The 20,327-nt window shown below is 37.2% G+C and overlaps 1 protein-coding gene and 2 long non-coding RNA genes across 5 annotated transcripts; 1 reads left to right on the top strand and 2 right to left on the bottom strand.

Annotated features, from left to right (window-relative positions):
• Nucleotides 1-75: 75 nt before the first annotated feature.
• On the bottom strand, nucleotides 76-15,687 carry LOC128890789 (bromodomain-containing protein DDB_G0280777-like). Of its 2 annotated transcripts, XM_054149642.1 has the most exons (9): nucleotides 15,596-15,687; nucleotides 14,655-15,096; nucleotides 6,202-6,336; nucleotides 4,628-4,740; nucleotides 2,937-3,428; nucleotides 2,466-2,705; nucleotides 1,393-1,712; nucleotides 1,052-1,232; nucleotides 76-829 (listed from the first exon to the last, which is right to left on the bottom strand). In XM_054149642.1, the coding sequence occupies exons 2-9, from the start codon at nucleotides 14,692-14,694 to the stop codon at nucleotides 563-565; spliced, it is 1,788 nt and encodes a 595-aa protein (XP_054005617.1). In that variant the 5' UTR covers nucleotides 14,695-15,096; nucleotides 15,596-15,687; the 3' UTR covers nucleotides 76-562. The 2 variants fall into 2 exon arrangements, with proteins under 2 accessions (XP_054005617.1, XP_054005618.1); XM_054149643.1 differs by lacking the exon at nucleotides 6,202-6,336.
• LOC128890795 (uncharacterized) lies at nucleotides 10,703-18,275 on the top strand. 2 transcript variants are annotated; one of them, XR_008460681.1, is made up of 5 exons: nucleotides 10,703-10,862; nucleotides 15,663-16,052; nucleotides 16,433-17,452; nucleotides 17,517-17,580; nucleotides 17,657-18,275. It is a non-coding gene; the product is annotated as an uncharacterized LOC128890795 (long non-coding RNA). The 2 variants fall into 2 exon arrangements; XR_008460680.1 differs by having other exon boundaries at nucleotides 10,707-10,862; nucleotides 15,663-17,452.
• Nucleotides 18,276-18,477: 202 nt separating this feature from the next.
• Nucleotides 18,478-19,871, bottom strand: LOC128890796 (uncharacterized). Its single transcript, XR_008460682.1, has 2 exons — nucleotides 19,485-19,871; nucleotides 18,478-19,388 (listed from the first exon to the last, which is right to left on the bottom strand). It is a non-coding gene; the product is annotated as an uncharacterized LOC128890796 (long non-coding RNA).
• Between the last annotated feature and the right edge of the window lie 456 nt (nucleotides 19,872-20,327).

Below are 20,327 nucleotides of genomic sequence, written 5' to 3'. Positions count from 1 at the left end.
TAAAGTAAAATAATAATATGGGAAAATATAATTATTATTAAACAATCCATATTAACGAATAGACCAAAGTATAACTATTTACAACGTTATCGTAAAAAATTACTCGCTACGGTTACATTACGTTCTAATACAATAAATTATATGTACATACTTATCGTTTGGAATAGAAACGGCAGCGTGCGCGCGCGCGCGCGCGCGCGCGTGTGTGTGTGTGTGTTATTGTTAGAAAATTAATCGTTGCAGCACTAAACGAAAAGCTATCAAAGTATATCCCTCGTCTTACGAAACGATTATTACGAAAAGTCCTATCTAACCCATTAAGACTGTCCTTTGAGAAAGGAATTAACTTGGAAATGATTCGTTAATTGAAGAAAGTCTTCGCCAAGGACAAGTGACATAATATAGCACGACGTTTCACAGTGTGTGAGTTAATTTTAAGTATCTCGAGACTTAATGGATTAAAGGAACATTAAATTGGCAATCGTAGAACCGACCAAAGTCTGTCGAAGATGCCCCAACTATTATACTAAGGTCGACGAATCAGGTTCCTTACGAGGTAAGTTTAGGAGCTCTCGGTATCCGAGCTTTCTTGAGCATTGGTTGTACTATTTTCATGGTTTTTGTACGCTGAAAAGAATGCTAGAGCTTTCATGAGTTGGTAGCTCTTGCTTATCGGTATGTTGCTGTCGTACAGGCCTTTCGAGGATTTGCAGTCGACGTAGAACCACCAATTGCATTTCAGGATCGTTTGGTCGAACAACGTCGATTCGGGACACAGAAAGCTCTTCATGATCAAGCCATCATCCGTCAGCGCGCAGACATGAAATACCTAAATGGACACCAAAGAATAATACATATTATTGATGTAGATAAAGCTAAACAGATAAGTGTACTTTGGTGACTTTTGCGAAGCGAGAACATTTATATCGTAGTATTAATGGAAATATTACTGTAGTATTAATTCTTTTAGGGAACATTTACAAAATTTAAAATATTAACTTCGACTATGCATAAAAGTATACTTCACGTATGATGAGAACCGATATTTTACCATACATCCAAGATCCTCGTCAGCATAAAGTCCAGGGAAATGTTTCTGATCACCGCAATAGAAGCTCGTATCTGGAAGATCCACTCGACTGGCGAAATTATCGTCGAAATTCTTGTCATAACCCAACGGATAATATTCACGTGGCGCGTTCATCACTTTGGTAGCTCCAGAATTATATTTACTGAAAATAAATAGAGAATTTGAAAAATTGAAATCCAATAATTATCAAATGGGACCACAATTTAATCATCTTTTATTAATGTTTATTCATTATCAAGCCCTTTTCCGACGCCCATTGGACTATTTCAATAGTCCTCTGATAATTATAGGATGGAAATTACTTTTTTGGAGGAGACACAGTCGTAGTCGTGCTCGTAGTCGTACTAGTGGGTCCCTGTTGCTTGCGCAAGAGTTGCTGTTGCCTAAGTAGGATCGCTGCTTCTAAAGCTTCCAGAGTGATGTTGCTGGCTTCTGCCAGAGCTTTCAAAGACGTCTCCATCCCTTGAATGGGCGCCAGGGATGGCAAAGACGATGGCAAAGATTGTCGTTTCTCGTTCTGCTGTTGCTTCAAGGCATGATTGGATTCGGATGAGATTGACTGGAGAGAAAGTAAAGTCATCTCGTTCACCGAAGAAGCGGCCTCGTCCCCGGGTAAAGGTAGCTTAAAAATACCAAGAAAGAAACTTTTAAAGATTTCAAGATCATCTCGAAATTAATGATTTCTATGTTACTAAGAACAAGTAAATCGTTACTAAGACTTCAATCTAAGAATACTCAATGAAAGATGTCTTCTTTCTATTGCCCAGAGAAATCGTTCGTTTGAAATTGACTTGAAGGTACGCGGTACAGTAAAGTCTCCACAAATGCACAAATATCTCTAACATAAATGCCCTGAAATCATGTCCACCACTACTGTGGGGAATACCCGTTGGAGGGTCGAGGAGTTCGATCGGCCGCGCCGCGGCCGTCCAGTGATTACAATTTATGGAGACTTTACTGTAGCGCTAGCTACCGCGTCTCTAGATACCAGCAGTTAATTAATGCTTTTCAGTCTAGGTTACATTTCCTGAACATTTCATTGCAAGGCAATAAATTCTTACATACAGGAAATCCTACTTGTAACGAATATTTCGTATCTGAGACAAAATCTGTTGGGTCATCTTGATTTATGAGCCTGACCAGCAAACTCTAGACACTATACACAACCTTTTTCTCTATCTAACATACTTTTAAATTCTCAAGTCATGTACTAAAATGCTAATGAAATTAGCTAATATACAGTATACATCAATGTTGTATCACTTATTGTTAGTCTCAAAGTCAGAGGATACTTGGATGAAGGAAATTCGAAGGGATCAAACATTTAAGCCCGAGCTTGCAGTTATTTTTAGAATTATAAAAACAAAAATCTTACCTGATTGAAATCATCTTTCGACACTTCGTTATCAGAGTCTTCCAGAACTGTAGGACTGTTGCTAATTCGATCGGTTAACTGTGCAGACGATGGCGGCATAGTGATGAACGGTGGCAGTCCTAAAGTTATCGGTTTCGATGATGATTCAGATTCTACTATGCTGCTAGGTGGTGGAATCGCGGCGACAATGTTAGGCAACTTGCCTGGCATTGTAGATGCAACTGCGAGTATCTGTGGCGTCTAGCGAAAAAGAGTAAGTAAATGAAAATAATTAATAGTTTATTGAAAAGATAACAAATAAATAATAGTTTCATCTAACGACTAGAAGAATCGATTTCCTACGATTTTTTTACAAGCCAGAATGAAGATTAATTTCAACTAACTAATTACTTTAAGGAAATAAAATTACTTTTCATGAAATAAAACGCAAAAACATTACAATGAATAAAATCAGTAACATTGAAACATTACCTGATCCCTCTTCACCTGCGTCGAAGTCATTTGTTGATGTCGCTTTTGATGTTGCGCCACCAGTTGCTGCTGCTTCTGTTGCTGTTGCATCTTTTGGAGCTGTTGTTGTCTCATAGCTTCCTGTTGCTGCATGCGTTGTTGTTTCAACACCTGCAACGCGAATGCCTCTTGCTGCTGTCTCTGTTGTTGCTTTTGCTTCGCTTCCTGTTGCGCCAACTGCTGCTGCTGCTGCTGCTGCTGCTGCTGCTGTTGTTGTTGTTGTTGTTGTTGTTGTTGCTGCTGCTGCTGCTGCCTCATCAAATCCTGTTGCGTCGATGACAAAGCTGGCGCGGGTATGGTCCTGAGAGCCGTAGAATTCTGTTGAACGACTAATTTCTGGCGTTCTGGTTGCTGAGCAATTGGTCTTGTAGCTCCAGGCGGCAAAGGTTTGAAAGGAGGAACCACTTGACGTGAACTTTGCGCGTGTTGTCTGACATCTTCTCGATTGGTTGCCTTAAACAAATCATTCTTTCCTTAACTACAAGAGTCTTTTGACTTGATCGGTAAACATTAGATTGAGCTTGATTAATTCACACATTTCCTTAAAATATGTACAAGTATGGAGATTTTGATGAAGGTGTTGCCAACTGCATTCGAGGAAAAAATTGGAGAAAATAATTCATAAATAAACTCATCTCTTCAGCCGTCGTTCTACATTAAAAGACCTCAAGACCCATTTCTCTAAATAACTATGAAAGATAAAATATATTTCTCGAATGGGAAAGTTAGCTGAGAAATAATTTTAATTTTATAGTTCCAACATCTCAGACATTAAACTTTGCACTGGCACCCGTGCTCCATAACAACTGAGATACAAAAAAAATTGTAAAGACTTGTCCTAATTCGATCATCATTTCATTATTTTACCAGCCTTTAACGTTCTAATGGATTATTTGCATCCCTGTGTACTCGTGTGAACGCGAACCTTGTGCTTAGCTTGGTTATTGTTACAGAAGCTGTTCGCGACAAGTGCTATGCCGACATTCATGCACTAGTTGTTACAAGATCGATCCTTCACACAGTTGAGATTATGCCATTATAATCAGAAACGATTTCTTTCAATCGAGGACAATTAATAATTCTGAAATAATCAAAATACAGTGATACACAAATAATATCTTTCCACAAGACTTCTTTTATTGTTAATATGTACTATAGTAGTTATATTGAAAACGATTTCATTGTTTTTGCATAAATTAATAATTATAATCATCCTTGGAACCTTCTATAAATTTCAATACGGTATTTGTATTGAATTCTGTTTACGCGTAACATAAAAACATGATTCAGGATTATGGAAAAGTAACGATACGATATATGTTGCAGCTTCAGTCAGGATAGACCTAATTACCCCGATGAAAAAACGAAAGACAACATATAAGCGTGCACATAAACGGTATATTTTCAAATACTAGTATAATTCTCTATTTACGCATCGTAGACTTTCCTTGAGCTAGTTTGTATGAAATAGATTCCTACAGAGCAACGTGTGTCATAAACGGATACCAGGTGAATAAAAAAGTGATTACATAATTCATTTCTCTATATTTACAATTCATTGATGTATCAGCGCTATAAACATTAATCACAAGTATCGTATCTAATAATATCTAAATTTGTCTAATTTATTTTTATTATATGACAATTCTTACCGAATTAGTAAATGATGGTACATTGCCCCTGCTGATTTGGACGCTTCTCCTTTTGGCAGCCTCTACATTCGACAACGATTGAGGAAAGCCCAGTTCGTCGCCGACAGAGAACCCTGAAAATAATAATAGTAACGGAATTAACAGTATTACTTCGATTTCAATAAACATAATTATTTAATTTATTATTTACTCCTTGATTAGAAAAAAATTGAAGATGATAAATAAATGGAGCACATAGGTAAATAAGAAAGAAATATGTTCATACAGTAAAAATTATGTGACAATAATAAACAATCATTTACACCGAAGTATGTATTTTACAATATTAATATTAATTCATCCAAGACAGATATTATATGGATGCAACTTTTCTTTTCATAAATTCTTTCATCCGAAACATGCATGTTCATTCTGGTTTACGCATAAGAGGAGTAATATTGGTCGTAGAGGGTTAGAAACCGCTACGTAAAAAGAAAAAACCTCCAAGCTGGACTAAAAAGAATTATGCAACGCATTGTGCAAGAACCGACGCTGTTTTTTGTTTCGAGTCGTAAAGTTTCTATTGATCCCGCTAAAACGATTGTGCACGCATGTAAATTATAGTGTCATCAGAGGCGGCATCTTTCACGAGGGAAGTGGTGACACTTGGTCTGATATTGGGGCCAGGTGAAGGTAGCGATTAATGAACCATGCTTCTTCTCAGCGAATCAGTAATTTGCAAAACCATGATAGACGTAGGTTAAGAAGAGCTTGCTTCGAATTGAAAGTCATCGCTAATCTCACGTACGTTACACGCGATTAATTGCGATCCACGCAACATGCTCATTCACTTTCTGCATCGTTATCTGACGCATAAGATAGATCTCCAATAATGACGTGGAACTATAATTCGATACGTGGCGCTGAATCGATAGTAATTATTTATTTATAAAGACATTAAGCTTCAATTTAGTCATTATTGGAAGAATTTAATAATTTTACGATTAAAAAGATTTAATAATTTTCAGAATAATTTCTGTGATAAGTAGGCAACTACTTTCTTCTCGAGTTAATTGAGACTATAAAAAAAAAAAAAAAAAAAAAAAACACAAACTGGTACAGTTTGAAGCATATAGTAAGTAACCGTATTGCTATTACAAAGAATGATAGAAAAACAGCTCCTCTGCCGTGGTGGAGCAATGCCTTTAACCTTTGTACACGCTCTTTTATTAATCCTTACGAGTAAAACATGGAAGAGCAAGTTAAAAATGTTAGAAGACTATCTAGGCTAATTATTATTAGCGTTCATTAATATAAATACAGTATTCTGTATTACAGAAGAGTATGTTAAAAAAGTTATCAGATTTGTAGCTACAAATATCATACTATAATATTTACAAGAAATTTACAGTGTACAGTGTGTAGAGTGGAACCTTGAGAAATCTATGCGTACGTTTAATCTTATTTTCTGAAAGAGTTATGCTCTTTATAAAAGAAACACGTTCGAAAGGCAAATTTCTTATACGATGGGTTTAGTATGATCGTTTCACCGAAAAATGTTGCAATCGGTGGCTACGGTGGTTATTTCGACTCACCCAGGCCGACGTAGCCTTTGACACCTCCAAGATTTCGCACTCGAAAGAGGCCAGACTTTTTGAAGGCGCAGTTTAGCGCAAAACCAAAGTCCGACTGAAACACGCATGTCCCTAGCGTCTCTCGCCACGTGCATCCTGCAACCAAACCGGAAGAAAAGAACACCATGGGATCCCTGTTCCGGTCCAACCTGATTTCGTCTCTTTTAATAGCAATCGAATTTTACTTTCCATCGTAAATCCCAATGTTTGCAAGTATATTTATTTCGAGAATGAATTTCCGATTGGCAAAATATTACCACACCTTTTATATCACAAGTGCAAAGTACAAATGAAACAGGATTATAATTATTCATCGAGTTAATTAAAATATTGCGTTAAAAATCAAGGCACGTTTTTAGACTTGGTAAAATACTTTTGGAGAAAGTCTCGATATTTTTGAAACCGGATTTTTTAGCATAGAAATGCCGAGTCGAGTGTACAAAGGTTTCATTACGTTGGAAAGTCACGTGTTTTTGTTATTTCGAGATGGATCGGTTAACAGGGACTAGATCATGGACGATTTCGACCGACGCCAATTTCCAACGTGATTCAGCTTTAGCTGGAGGTCGTCTAATCTGTGATCCCTAATCTGTGCTATCGATTCTTTTTGGTCTGTGAACGTCGTGTGAAGGTCGAAGGAGTACGAACGATCTTTCGATCGATTGTAATGAATGTCTGAACACCGAAAATGTATTATTTAGAAACAGTGGGTGGTTCTCTACGAAAAATAAGTAAATTGTTGTCATTCAAATTGTTTCAAGTAAGCTTTTACTTTTAGGTAGGAAATATTAAATCGAACTCAAGCGTGCCCCGTACATTTTACAAACTAATTTCATCGAAAATGGAAGGTCGTAGAAAAAGTTTATTCTTTTTTTCTAGTCTGTTTTTTCGTGAATCGCTTCCAGGTCGATAGTATTGTAATTTGCAGGCATTCTGTACAGAATTTGTACATTTTGTACGTATGCAAATAATTGCAGTTTCTACATGCTTTGCTCGCACCACACTAGGTTAATATATTCACGAAATCGTTTCTTATTCACGAAGACAATCTTCTAGTGAAATTAGTCATTAAACGTGATAATATTATCTTCATTATTCTCGTCACGTCGACAGATGAGTTCTATTATACTGTGTCAAATTGTCTCCAAGCGTCGAGAATAATGGCATTTTCTTACGAGAGACACAAAATCTTCCATTATTTGCGGTTCTTCGGAATATAATAGAAAGGACTGAAGTTTAGCGTCGACGAGAGTTCAAACAAAGATTGTGTACACATACTCTGACGTGTGAACTACAGTTTGTGTTCGAAGTGACTACACAAATATTCACATTCGTTTTGTAAAATGAATTTTCTTTTCTCTTTTCGTGAATATGGAATGTACTCACTAGTTTCACTTGTAACAGCTATAGTATTCGATAACATATCTTGGAATGGATTTTATAACATAAATACATATACAGTAGACCGTGAGAGACACGATGCAAATAAAATCCTGTTATCAGAACCTCGCATTCAGTTGCATTCCTTTATGACAGACCAATCAATTAATTACCCGAATTCCAGACGAAAATTATAGTTTCGATAGAGAAAGTTTTCTTCACTGCTGCGATATTATGCCCCATCATTTATATATTTATCCATAAAATTAATTAAAGATTAACAAACTTTTCTGTACAAAAGAAATTGACATTCTTTTAATTTCTTCGTCTAATTATTTATCTCGAATCGAATAAAATTGATCCATCAATGATTTTACTTCATCTTTGATGAATCCAATAAAGGTGACATTCAAGTTGAATCTCCACGCCTTCCACTTGACAATTTTCACGGATGGCCCTAAAGTTTGTGAAAGGAACTTTGGGAATTCCTGTTCGAAACAGATTTGCCGGATCTCAGGCGTGCCAATGGGCCACAGCCTACTGACCCACTTGAAAGGTCGAGGCAATCTTTCGACAACGTACATACGAGTACAACGACCACGATGATCGCCGATATTTGATAATTAGTTCCTCCCTTTTTTTTCCAGAATTGCAAGGATTTTTGTTTATCGTTAAAAAAAAGGAGAAGTTGCGGTCGTTGTGTGGAAATTTCATCGAGCAAGTTCAAGACAGGATTATCGTTAACGATGGAGCTCTTCTTTCATTCCGTTTCGTTTCATTTTCTTGACAGATTTCCTTCACGCTCTAGATAATAGAACAATCGTCTTGTTGCTGTGCATCAACTACGCAAATTACACAACTAAATTACGAGACGAAACGACGAATACCGACAGGACAAGATTAATATTAAGATGTCAACTTTGAGAGCAATGTGGAATAGGTTCAAGGTTTAATTATCATCTATAAATTACGGCGGTAATGTAGTTTTCATTAATAATAGCATGATAATTTATTTCCCTATAATTATCGCATTATACGAAGCAACCGAGGCCAAAGGAATAAAGAATTTTTAGTAAGTAATCATCGCTTTATATTTTATAAAGTGCCAACCTTCTCGATGTCTCAATAGTGCTAAAAAGGTGTCGCAACACTTAATAGCCCCAATTTCGTCTACTGTTTCATAATAACACGAACAAGCGAGATATTCTAAATTTATTGCAGGTTCCAAAATATGATGAAACTATAGACCAAGTCTATAGTTGACGCAGTTCAACAACAACAACAACAACAACAACAACAACAACAAAAGGAAAAGAAAAGAAAAAACATCGCTATGAAGTCGCAAACTGTTGCGAATATCCGTTGAGACTAACACAATGGAGAATATTAACATTTATCCACACGACGAAAGAGATAGTCTATAGAAATTTTGTTGTGCGTATTCGGACACGGTGAAATTTTCGAACGAGAAAGCTCAACACAGTCTAGCTGGACACAGCTATGCGTTGGCCGAGTTGTCGAGTGAGATCGTTTCAGGTAGTTAAGACTTTAATATCGCATTATTTTTTTTTTTTTATGTCTCATCGAACACTTGTTTCGACTTACAAACTGTTTAACAATAATGCAAATCTGTTCATACTTTACTATTGGTAAGACAATTGTGTGGTAGGTTGATTACCAAGCTTGCGAATGCGTACTTGTTGCAGAAATAACTAATCAGATAATTTTATGAGTATTATTATTGCTAATTTTTTTGAAGATAAATTTACTGACGAAGACACAAAAATTGGAATATACATGCATTAAATTCGTGTTTCTTGTTAAACACTACCATTACACAAACATTGTCCTGAATCTTGATAATTCTATTTAATTGTCTTGATCCTCTATAATGGCTAATAAATGGTTAATTAAGTTTTTCTTGATTGGTTCATATAAGTGAAAGAAGATATCTGTGTCATCGTAATACAAGTTTACAAGATTGTGCAATTTATTAGATCACCGCATAAGTAGCTCAGTGTCTTCTAGATTTGTATGGGAAAGAAAAAAAAACTGAACATACATCTATTTGTTATAAATACTGGTATAAATAGATGTATTATCTCCATTGTAACATCAGTGTCATAGCGAGTGTAGGCTGAATATATAAATAACGAAAGAGGATATTCATCGTCTTATGCTGGACGAGTTGAAACAAGGAAGTGTTACGACTGTGGTGAAAAGGTGTGTCAATTGTGTGAAGATGAAGCTACATGTATAAGTGGGTGTTGGTGACGGTTCAGAAAGTTTCGATCAGAAGATATTTCACAAAATCTTGAGCAAGATTCAGGCTAAAATTACATCACCACAAGGTCAGCTGTTGCTAAAAAAATATTGCGAAGATTAGGATATATGAATATGTTATTAAAGAATGAGCGATTTTTCTTTCTGGACTGAAAAGTAAAAACATAAACTTTCACAAGAAATGAGAAATATCGTAGTACATTAGTTGTTTAACATGATATATTTCACAAAAATGTCAACTATCGACCAAAGTACATTCGATCGAGAGATTAATCATAATAAAATCATTCAACCATATTATCTTGATTGTGCAAGGATAGAGATCGTCCAGAACATTCTAGACAGAATAGCATGCAAAATGTTTGCATGCAAGAGACAGAGATAATCGAGGAGTAGAAATTTCATTGGAGTACCACTTGGATCTTATTCTCATCGTCTAAATTAGCCGCATCCTGATATTTTCGAAATCTTCTCACTAATGACCGCTCGCGTGCACGTCGATCAACTTACTAAAACGTAAAACAGATGAAACGACCGCGAACTTTCATTGCAAGAAAAGTTTTTGCGTATGTAGTAGAAATTAACGGCGTCAATAGCTTCTTTTATATTTCTTTGTAAAAATGACATTCGCCGGGCGACCGACTATTTGTCGACGGTTGTCGACGGTTGTCGACGACACTCGGTGAAACAGTGAAACAAAAGGGCGACAATACTCGTGCGCCGCCAAAGGACGCTGACTGGCGAATTCTTATATGTATAAACAAAGTTTGATTCCAAGTTCGGTAAGCGACAATAATGGTCGTGTGATGTGTGAAGTTTCAATCTGCACCGAGATTAAGGACATTGACAATTGCGGTACAAAGCTCAAGAATACTTTCACTGCTCACCTAGGAATTGACCTAACGTAACCGAGTCATGAATTGAATTGGACAGGAGCAACTGAGATGCCATTAACGAAGGTAAAATTCACTTTTCTTTGTTTAGATGATCTCGCGACTAAATCGCTAAAGCGAAACGACGTAACGACACCCGTAGAGTAGCAAAGTTGCGCGCAACCGTTTCCCGCGAACGGCCTTTACCTTTACCTTGAGAACGACACACCTTCGAAAGTCGCGATTCCCGTTCTGTCCTTTGTTAACGACTCGCCAACAGACGCCCATACAGTTTCTTTTCTTTATCCCAAAGCATTCGTATTCGTATTCGTGCTTCGAAACAGAGTACCGTTCAACAATTTTAATGTGACTTTATAATCTTAATAAAATTTGACAAAGATTGAGCAATGACATTTCGAAGATTGTCCGAACTGGAACGCTGGTAGGAGAACCATAACTGACCAGAGGTGGGTAGAAAGTAACTAGTCAGAAATGAAGCATTCAGGTAGTAGACCCGTTGCTGACCCGATTTCCCAAATAACCCAACCATCAATGTCTTCGTATAAACATAAAAATGAAATGATGACATCACACACAGTATTCACACATCAGTCCATTCCAAAGTTTTCGTTTAATACCACTGTGTAATAATTCGTTTATTTTTAAAATGTCAATATCAATGAATTTAATATTAATTTCTTGTCATCCAGTATATCTTAATATCTCTTCAGCAAATCGAAATCTATGATGTAACTGCCTAGATACATAAGTTTAGAATATGTTAGTAATAATTTTAATATCTAATAAAATATCGTTCAATATTCATTAAACTAACGTCCTCCATCTACTTGGATAAATACTACCACGGACACCTATGACACGTTCCAGATTTTTTATTCTGTAAAAGTGACTACGTAAAAACCCTCTAATCACGTCCAACGTCCACTTAGCATGTCCTATTTTTACCACAAGCGAAGTAATTATAATTAAACTCAACGTGAAAGTTATTGTTTTAATAAATACAGAGAAAGTTTCTCGGAAATCACCACTATATTACGTACCACGTTCGGAGTGACACGATAATAGCGAATATATTGCATCCTGCCAACGAAAAACGCCATAACGCGGAGTGTAAGTTTCTATGACGCGAAACGTTTCGTTCGTTCGACCCACATTTGTCTATTATATCCTGGCCTATTACACGACGTATTGCTTCAAAAGTTGAAAATATGTAATTACCATCGACGTACGTCGAAACGGTTTCAGTCCCCTTTCTCGATCGTCCCCGTAGTTGTTGACCATAACAGCAATTGCTTACTTTCGTCAGGGATTTCTGCTATTGTTTCATTTCGTCTCCGATCGCAGTGTTTTCAGCAATGAAAACCGATACTTTTGCACTTTCTAGTTTGCACCGATGCGTACGATCGCGTTTACTGTTACTTTTTCCTAATCGACGAGTTATGTTCTCGCGAACGTTGGATTGCTTCGCGCATCATTCGAACCGGTCATTCGCCATCGATGTTGGAGTTTAACGAGAAACGCCAGTTACGGCCGACCATAAACGGCTGAACTAAACGGAAGTGTGAAAGAGAAATTTATTTTCAAGTCCAACAAGAGTTGCACTCCATCCAAAGTAATCGACGTGGTTAAGGATATTTGTGGTTATGTCTGAGTTAACCAATCGCTCGCTGTTGAGGTAAATTGTAATGATTTCTTTCTAAATAGAGCTTCAACTGTTGGCGTATTCTACACGAGCAAAAGAAATTGGTGATTTTGCTCGAGGTTGAACATCTTTTCATTACCTGATGTGTTGCAATTTATTTACATATTTGTGTAGGCGAGAATTTCCTAATCGTATCTCTTTAAATTCTGTATTAGTGGTGATTATGTATATCGACACCGTCTATTTATATTATCATATATTATTTACATTTGGATTCATCGTCATAGACTCATCGGGAGAATCTGTGGATATTACATCTGAATTTACTAAATTAACATATATGTACATCGGATTGGAAATGAAAAAGGAAATTTGACGATTGAAGAGTTTCGTTGTTGTATGTAACGGCAAGTTTGGTCACGCTCAGGTAGTCGCTAAGAAAACCGTAAAATTATTGAAAATTACTTTTCTACCGGCTTACGAAGGATCATGAAACGCATAAGCTCGCGTTCAGGTTGTAACCTCAGCCTGTACTATTTAATATGCAAAATCATATTTACAAAGATCTCTGCTCTAATGTGAAAAGATCGCAGCGTTCAGCCTGTAGAAGATCTGTGCCATTAGTACCGTAAGATAGAGAGACACACGTGGATTATTTGAAGATTAAATAAAGTTCAGTAACAGTAAGAATGAGTGATAGGGAAGTTTGAGTAGATCAGATCCAATAAAACAGTGTGCGGTCAGTCAAGACAAGTCGGGGCTCGATAGCACAGAATATTATATGCTTTCATACAAGGCGTAAATTATGGAAAAAGGCCCAGAAACCTGCGAGTTGCCCAACAAGATTATTATAGATACTCTAAAAACCAGTTTCCAATAATTTAATCGCTATGGCTAGTAGAGCAACGCAAGGATCCGCGACTTATAAAATGAAAATAAATTTCCTTTCATTCTTCTTTTTGATAAAATCCTATTATTGAAAACTGGTAATTAAATATCGACAGAATGCTCAGGCCAGATGTTATTGCGGTATTTTGCTAAATTTACAGAAAGATATTGCAGAAAGTGTTTGTACTGTTGTTTTAAGTGGACCACAGTAATATCTGGCTGGAATAAATAACATCACGTCGTGGTTTTTCAACAAGCCCCTGCCGAAAACTAATCTCGATGTCGTAAATCGCAATCGTTTTCATCTCGTTCTGTAACAGGTCCTTCGCGCGCGACGAACAAAGGAATTCGTCAGCAATTGTTACGCAAAACGTTCGAATTTTTATTGGACAGAAACGTTTCGATCGAGGCTTGTCGCCAACGCTTCGATGTCCGTCTGCAAACGGCAAGACACAATTTCATAAATGGACAAAGACGAGTGGAGATTTGCATACGAATATCCAAGTGTTGGCTATGCATTCAGTCACGCAGCTTCTAGTTTGAATGTGTGTTTCGCGCATTGGAAAAATAGGCAATGGGCCAGAGACCTTATTAGATTGCCGGGATCATGACCGTTGGTGACAATTCCATGGCAAAATTGTGCCCATCACTTTCACCCTCGTCTCGTGAGCTAAATTTCGGCCCCGGCGTAAAATCATTACGAAACGTTGCTCCAATCACGAATGTTACAAAAGAAGATAAACATTTAGTTTTCCGGAAAGTATATACAGCTTTAAATAAATTGTGTCTATAATCACTGATCCACTCGTTTCATTCATTTTAGACAACTAGAGTCGAACTTGGCGAAAGGTCACGTGAGTTCTAGAAGCTGCGCCTGATCGAAGAATAAATAAACATTTGACACCGATAGGTAAAAGAAACTCGCGTTAAGTAGCCAGTAAGCAATTGTGAAAATTCCACAAATTATTCTCTCTTCAAAATGATATTTATAAATGGAAAACATGTAAAATTTAAGTTTCACCGCATGTTTAGATCGTGATTGACACACCATGTTTGCGAACCGGTTTAATCGGTAGATTTGCCAATGCATAGCAGACTAGATAGCAGTGTGTAGATGTGTACTATTATCTAAAATATTCTTTGTGTTTAATTACAAATATTATATAATATATTATAATTTGTTTCTTTTCATACTGTTTCTTCTTTATTGAAAGTCAATCATGATTTTACTTGCATTTGTCGATCGCAGACGTCATGGTTTTAGTAAATACCTAATGGCTACACAACGTGAGTTTCTTAGACGAAGAACTTGGACTTGTTATACGTACCGACAACCACGAAAAGGAACAAGGTCGTGGCGATCTTCATACTTGTCGATCCAGTTTTGTTTATCACGCAGGATCCTAGAAAGTAGACGATCCTGTTGATACGGTCCCTGGAGATGTTTCCTTTTCGTCCGGAATGTTTTCCCGCTACGAACGACGGATTCGTTCAACGCAAGGAGAACTATTCGGAAACTGTCTTTCGTGTCTTTCACGTAAATCGGACAAGTCACCTGTGACAATGTTCTTACGTGACGTTGGTGAACGTGATACTTGACGATCGATAGATAAAAAGGTGCGACAGGTTACTCGTTCCCGTGAACACTAATACTGCACGAATATGTTCCTCGAACGCGAGCACGCGGGGCACTTTCAGACCCCATCTGGTTTCCAGGGACGGCTGAAACTTGGCTCCACTTTCAACATCTCCCCCCTTCTTCTCGTGCGGCTACAGTAAATGTTTATTACTTCATGCTATACGTTATACGTATATCCAATTACGTAGACAGAATTAATCTTGGATTAATTAATACTTGTATGTTCCTAAGTAGCTCTGACAAATGTCCAACACTAATCTTATAAATTAATTAGTATGGATACAAATTTCTCTACTTTGTGTGTAACGACACTTTTCGTCCAATCACATGAACACTGACATTGGGATAATTCTTATGTAGCTAAAGATTTTAAACGATGCATAAAATATAAACTTTTTATTTTTATTTAATTTAACTATCGAATCGACTAAACGTCACGAATAGATCACTACATAGTTATATTTTTATATAATTTATTATTGGAATACAATTCCCCCCTTTCTGTCTCTAGATCGCTTCAATGGGAAAGGTGGCAATCAAGCATCCTTCCCTCGAATATGTAAAAAGTAAAATTTGTGTCACCGCGTGTTTTCGTATTAATATTCGGAATTAACATCAACCGAATGTTACCTCGAGATCTGACCAATCTACAGTTGCGAAAAATGGTCCATTGAATCGCTGATTTCTGGAATTAAAGTTTACAGGAAAGATCAGAGTCGAACAGCAAGGTGCCTCTCGCACGATTCTTTGGAAAAGACAGTGAGACGGTCCTGTTCGGCCCCACCAAGCTTCAAGAAGAACGGCCTGTTAGCAGCACAGGTCCGATACGTGCACGTCGGAGCTGCTATGAGTAAAATCCTGTCGAGGTGTCGGTGACCCACTCGGACGAAACGATAACGGGATTGTCGTGCGTTCAATCAAAGTCCAGCGAATTCATCGGCCCGCGAGGAAGATCGACTGGTTTTTCTTTTTCTTTCAAGTAGGTCTTTTAAAGAATCGACTAGCAATGTTAGTCATTCAATCTGTCTTGCCTGCTTCCGAATGACAGCAGGACTACTGTAAATGAGAATGCAAATTTTCCCGGCAGGTAAGAAACTGATTTTTAACGATGACCTCTTGTTATTACTTTTGTTGAAAACGATAGTGGATTCAAATTTGTTTATTTAATAATTAACGAGGGAAACTATAAAGTCAACTTTTTTTTTTTTTTTTTTTTTGACATGTTTGTGAAACGCCATTCAATGTTTGTCCTCAATTGTATAACTCTAAGGTAATGTGCACATCATCTACTTACGTGAAGTCTGATTTAATCATTTTACCGATGTATGTCATCGTAGATTTAATCCAGAATATTTTTTTTTTTGGAACACACATTAGATACACCTTTTTTTCCCTTTTTTTTTTATACGAGTATGAGAGTTGTATTTATTAAAACATGTTTTTTTTTTAACGTACAATTTGTTTCAGAGGGCAAACAAAAAAAAATTCATGTTACAGAGGGTTGAATGCTATAATCGAAATGATTAGATTTTTAGTATCGCTATGGTACAGTTAACTACACTTTTGCTGTAAATAAAATATTAACAACAATCATCCTTACTAAATATATAACTTTCTTCTTTTCTTTTTTTAAAATTCCTTGTCCATCGTCGTCGTTGTACTAAAAAATGAACACAACTGGAATGGGATCAACTATATTTACGCGTGTTTAGAATTGCGACTAATAGTTCAAGATTCGGATAGGAAAGGAATGACGTAAGAGTGCATTTCTTTGCACCAATTGTACAGTGAAATCGTGCCTTTTACTTAACAAAAGTGCGTCAAGTAGCTTGGTCATTCAATCTTTCGCTCATTCGAATTGCTAATGGATCTTTAAGGGTAATATTTTGTAATTTTGTTCATGGGAGCGCGCATAGTTGAATATAGCCACTTTCATTTAAATGGACGGTTAGATTCCAGAAGCCACTATTATGCACTTGACCAAGCGAGTAGGAATAGTAGGTCAAGGTTTAATGGCAGCATTTCTAAGCATCTATGCTTATTTCTGATTCTTATAAGCATCTTCAAATAATATTACGTTATCAATTATTAAGTTAGTGAATGAAATGTACTTCTGGATCCATTGTAATTTGGGAATTCTGATGTTCAGTTTTCACAACTGTGTATCTGATTGAAATTTTTGCAAAAAGGGCGCGCTAATAATTCGAGATGTCCATTTTCTTTTTTTCTTCTTTTTTAAATATATGCTTCCCCCACCCCCACCATCTTGCTTCGTTCGGAGTTTAGTCAAGCGCGTTTGATTTTGACAGTAAGAATTATGGTCACGTGCATGTGACAAATGAAGAATTCTCATTTACTTATTCAATAATTATCCACACGTTTGAGACGCGTAGTACGTTGACGCGAGCTAACCCGAGCTGGAATGGGAGCAGTACAGGCGACATAATCTCATCGCAACCCGTTCCATTGGGTTGTGTCGGTAAAAAGGTAATTCATAAACACACTGAGTTTGTCGGCGTATGTAATATAATTAATATGTTGTATGGAGAAGAGCGAAAGACGAGCGAAGAAATCTGCGGACGTTATCTGCGGATGTAGCAAGCATGTCAGACGAGGTTGTTGTTATTTGGGCTGCTATTGTTGGTTTCTTTATGAGAAGAGAAGTAATCTAACATGATTTCAATTTTGCAGGGAGAAGAGAAAGATGAGTGATCGAAGGAGTTAGCGAAGGTTATCGGATAAGAAATGTCAATCGAGGTTATTCCTTTTTGGAGTGGAGTTTTTTGTGCTCAAGATTGTGGCCAGAAGTTTATAGGAGAGGAGAAGAAGCCTGTACAGGAGTGTATTTTGCTAAAACAATCGCAAGAAACTCGTCGTGGACAACAAGTGGATGTTTGCACCGATCCTGATTGTTTGGAGACAAGTGCGATTGTTAGTGTAGCGTCAGTGAGATACAGTGTGTGAATTAGACTGTGGAACGTATGATAAACTGGTTAACAAACGAAATTAAGACAAGTTTCTCTATACGATTGATGTAACTATGTATGTTTCGTTGCCTAGGTGTGATTTAATCTTTTGCATCCAAGGGCTTTTTGTGTTTCTCCTTTGTAGTACGTATCAACAACTGTAGAATGCTTTCTTAGCTTTGTACAACGTAAATGCAAAGCCATATATTAGCTCGGAAGTTGTACGATTGCAATTAATTTAACATTTAACGATCAAGTTTCCTTAAGCTGTCAGAGAATTATATCATTTATAATTGAAATTACATTGAAATAAAATGAAACCTTGTAAACGTTATCTACCTTGAGATTGACTGCATCAAGGTAGATAGTTACATGTCACTTTTGGAGTAACTACATCGGGGTTAAGTTTGGACTGTCAGTCATCTCTCGAGTGCAAAATGTTAACAACCAAGAGGTTATCGGAAGTTAGTTGCAGATATATTTATTTTTGTTTTATCTGTACGACGACACGTTGTACACCCTTTGATAGAAGCATGTATTAGCACGTTGCAGTTTACAATGTGATATTTATTGGCAAAAGATTCACTTTAATGTAACGGAATACGTATCGTAACCTAACCTGTGAGTGTATAGCGAATGAAATTGTCCTATTTCTTGTCATTTGTCCGACTGCCTATTTAAATAAATGAACATGTGATTGCGCGGCAGGTAACCTAACCTATAACCAATCAAAGCCTTTGTCTGAAAGAGAATTTTGTTGCCATTAACCCTCTGCACTGTGCGTATAAGAAAGGCACTACATTAAACAGTATATAACTTTGTATACTATTTAATGTTATAGTATAGTATATTTATAAGTAGTATAGAGTATATATATATATATAAGTAAAGTTATAGCATATAACTTTGTAAACGTGTGTGTTTTTTGGTAGTTGCGATGATTATATATGATTATTACTTCTTTTAAAGCTTACGAGGGCATAAGTATCATATATATGGAGTAACCTTATACTTGGTAGTAAATCCTAAATGTAATTCATATTCTCTCCTGTTAATACATCAAGTGGCAAGGATTCAATCGATGTCTTAGTTTGAAATATTGTATATAAATGAATAATTAAGTAAACAGTTACTTGGTTTTAGTTGAAATATCAAGCATCCAGTAATAATAATGGAATTACTCTCAATGTTAAACAAGCAGCCTTGATTGTGGTTGCAGACATTGATTTTAATTTAAAGATGGCATCATGCACACACAAATACAAACTGAAACTGAAATCATGTTGATCGAACAGGCTTAATACTTGTTCTTTCTTCTTGTGGCACTGGATCGACTCGAAATCAATATTGTTCCGTTTAATCAATCAATCAACCATTTTTCTTTCTCTCTATTTAAATTCGATCTTTCCAGATAGATAAGGTATACGTATAAGGTGCTTCAACAATACATAATGACACTGTTAACACAAATAACAATATGTCAATAGTACAACATTGTCAGGCACATTTGATCATTAAACAGAGACCAAAGCCATTTATAGGAAATCCTTTACTTGATATTCTTTTCACAGAACAACTATTCATAGTTAAGGAATAGTTGGCCCGCTTTCTCTCGCAATTTCCATTTCCATAAGCACACGTTTATCCAAGGGAACACGGTCGAATTAATTAATTAACATAACCTGTAATATCTGTCACGTACAACGTGACTCTATCCCCAGTGGATATCCGAGTGCAAAGGGTTAACGGAATCATAGTCGCGGTATCGTACGTCGTCGATATTAACTAATAAATAATAATAATTATTACTTTCCGCTGTCGGAACCGAATGCAACACAACAGTAGCAATAGATTTCGCATTCCTCGCCGCTAGAGGGACATCAGCGTCAAGTCAGCGACTTTCTCGCAAGCGCTCGAGCAGTCTTTCTCTCGTATATATACAACTTCTAAGTCCCTTCCCTTGGGGTCGCAGTCGAGTCGCGCCGCGTTGCGTCGGCACGGGCCGGTCTTCCACCACCACATAGACTAGACTCAAGTCTACTCTACGCGGAAGGAAGATCGGTGCGCGCGCACCGACTCGACTCGACTGCGACCCCCCCTCCCCGGCAGCGCCGGGGAGGGCTGCACCCATTCCATTTCACCAGTTAATGGCCGACCGGCAACGTAGAAGGACTTCTCCTCCCAAGAGGAGAGATTGGTGGCTCTCCCTCACGTTGTCGGGTGGTTAGGTCTGGGTTAGGTCTGGGTTAGGTCTGGGTTAGGTCTGGGTTAGGTCTGGGTTAGGTCTGGGTTAGGTCTGGGTTAGGTCTGGGTTAGGTCTGGGTTAGGTCTGGGTTAGGTCTGGGTTAGGTCTGGGTTAGGTCTGGGTTAGGTCTGGGTTAGGTCTGGGTTAGGTC

This window comes from Hylaeus anthracinus, unplaced genomic scaffold, assembly GCF_026225885.1.
Source record: "Hylaeus anthracinus isolate JK02 unplaced genomic scaffold, UHH_iyHylAnth1.0_haploid 12001, whole genome shotgun sequence".
Lineage (NCBI taxonomy): Eukaryota > Metazoa > Arthropoda > Insecta > Hymenoptera > Colletidae > Hylaeus > Hylaeus anthracinus.
This window is presented reverse-complemented; position numbering and strand designations above follow the sequence as displayed.

Excerpts from the sequence above, each read along its gene's own strand:
- LOC128890789 (XM_054149642.1), bottom strand. The coding sequence starts at position 14,694 with ATGAAGATCGCCACGACCTTGTTCCTTTTCGTGGTTGTCG. Across the intron at positions 2,706-2,936 it reads CGCAGGTGAAGAGGGATCAG|ACGCCACAGATACTCGCAGT; the intron begins GTAATGTTTCAA and ends CTTTTTCGCTAG. Across the intron at positions 1,233-1,392 it reads ACTGTGTCTCCTCCAAAAAA|TAAATATAATTCTGGAGCTA; the intron begins GTAATTTCCATC and ends ATTTATTTTCAG.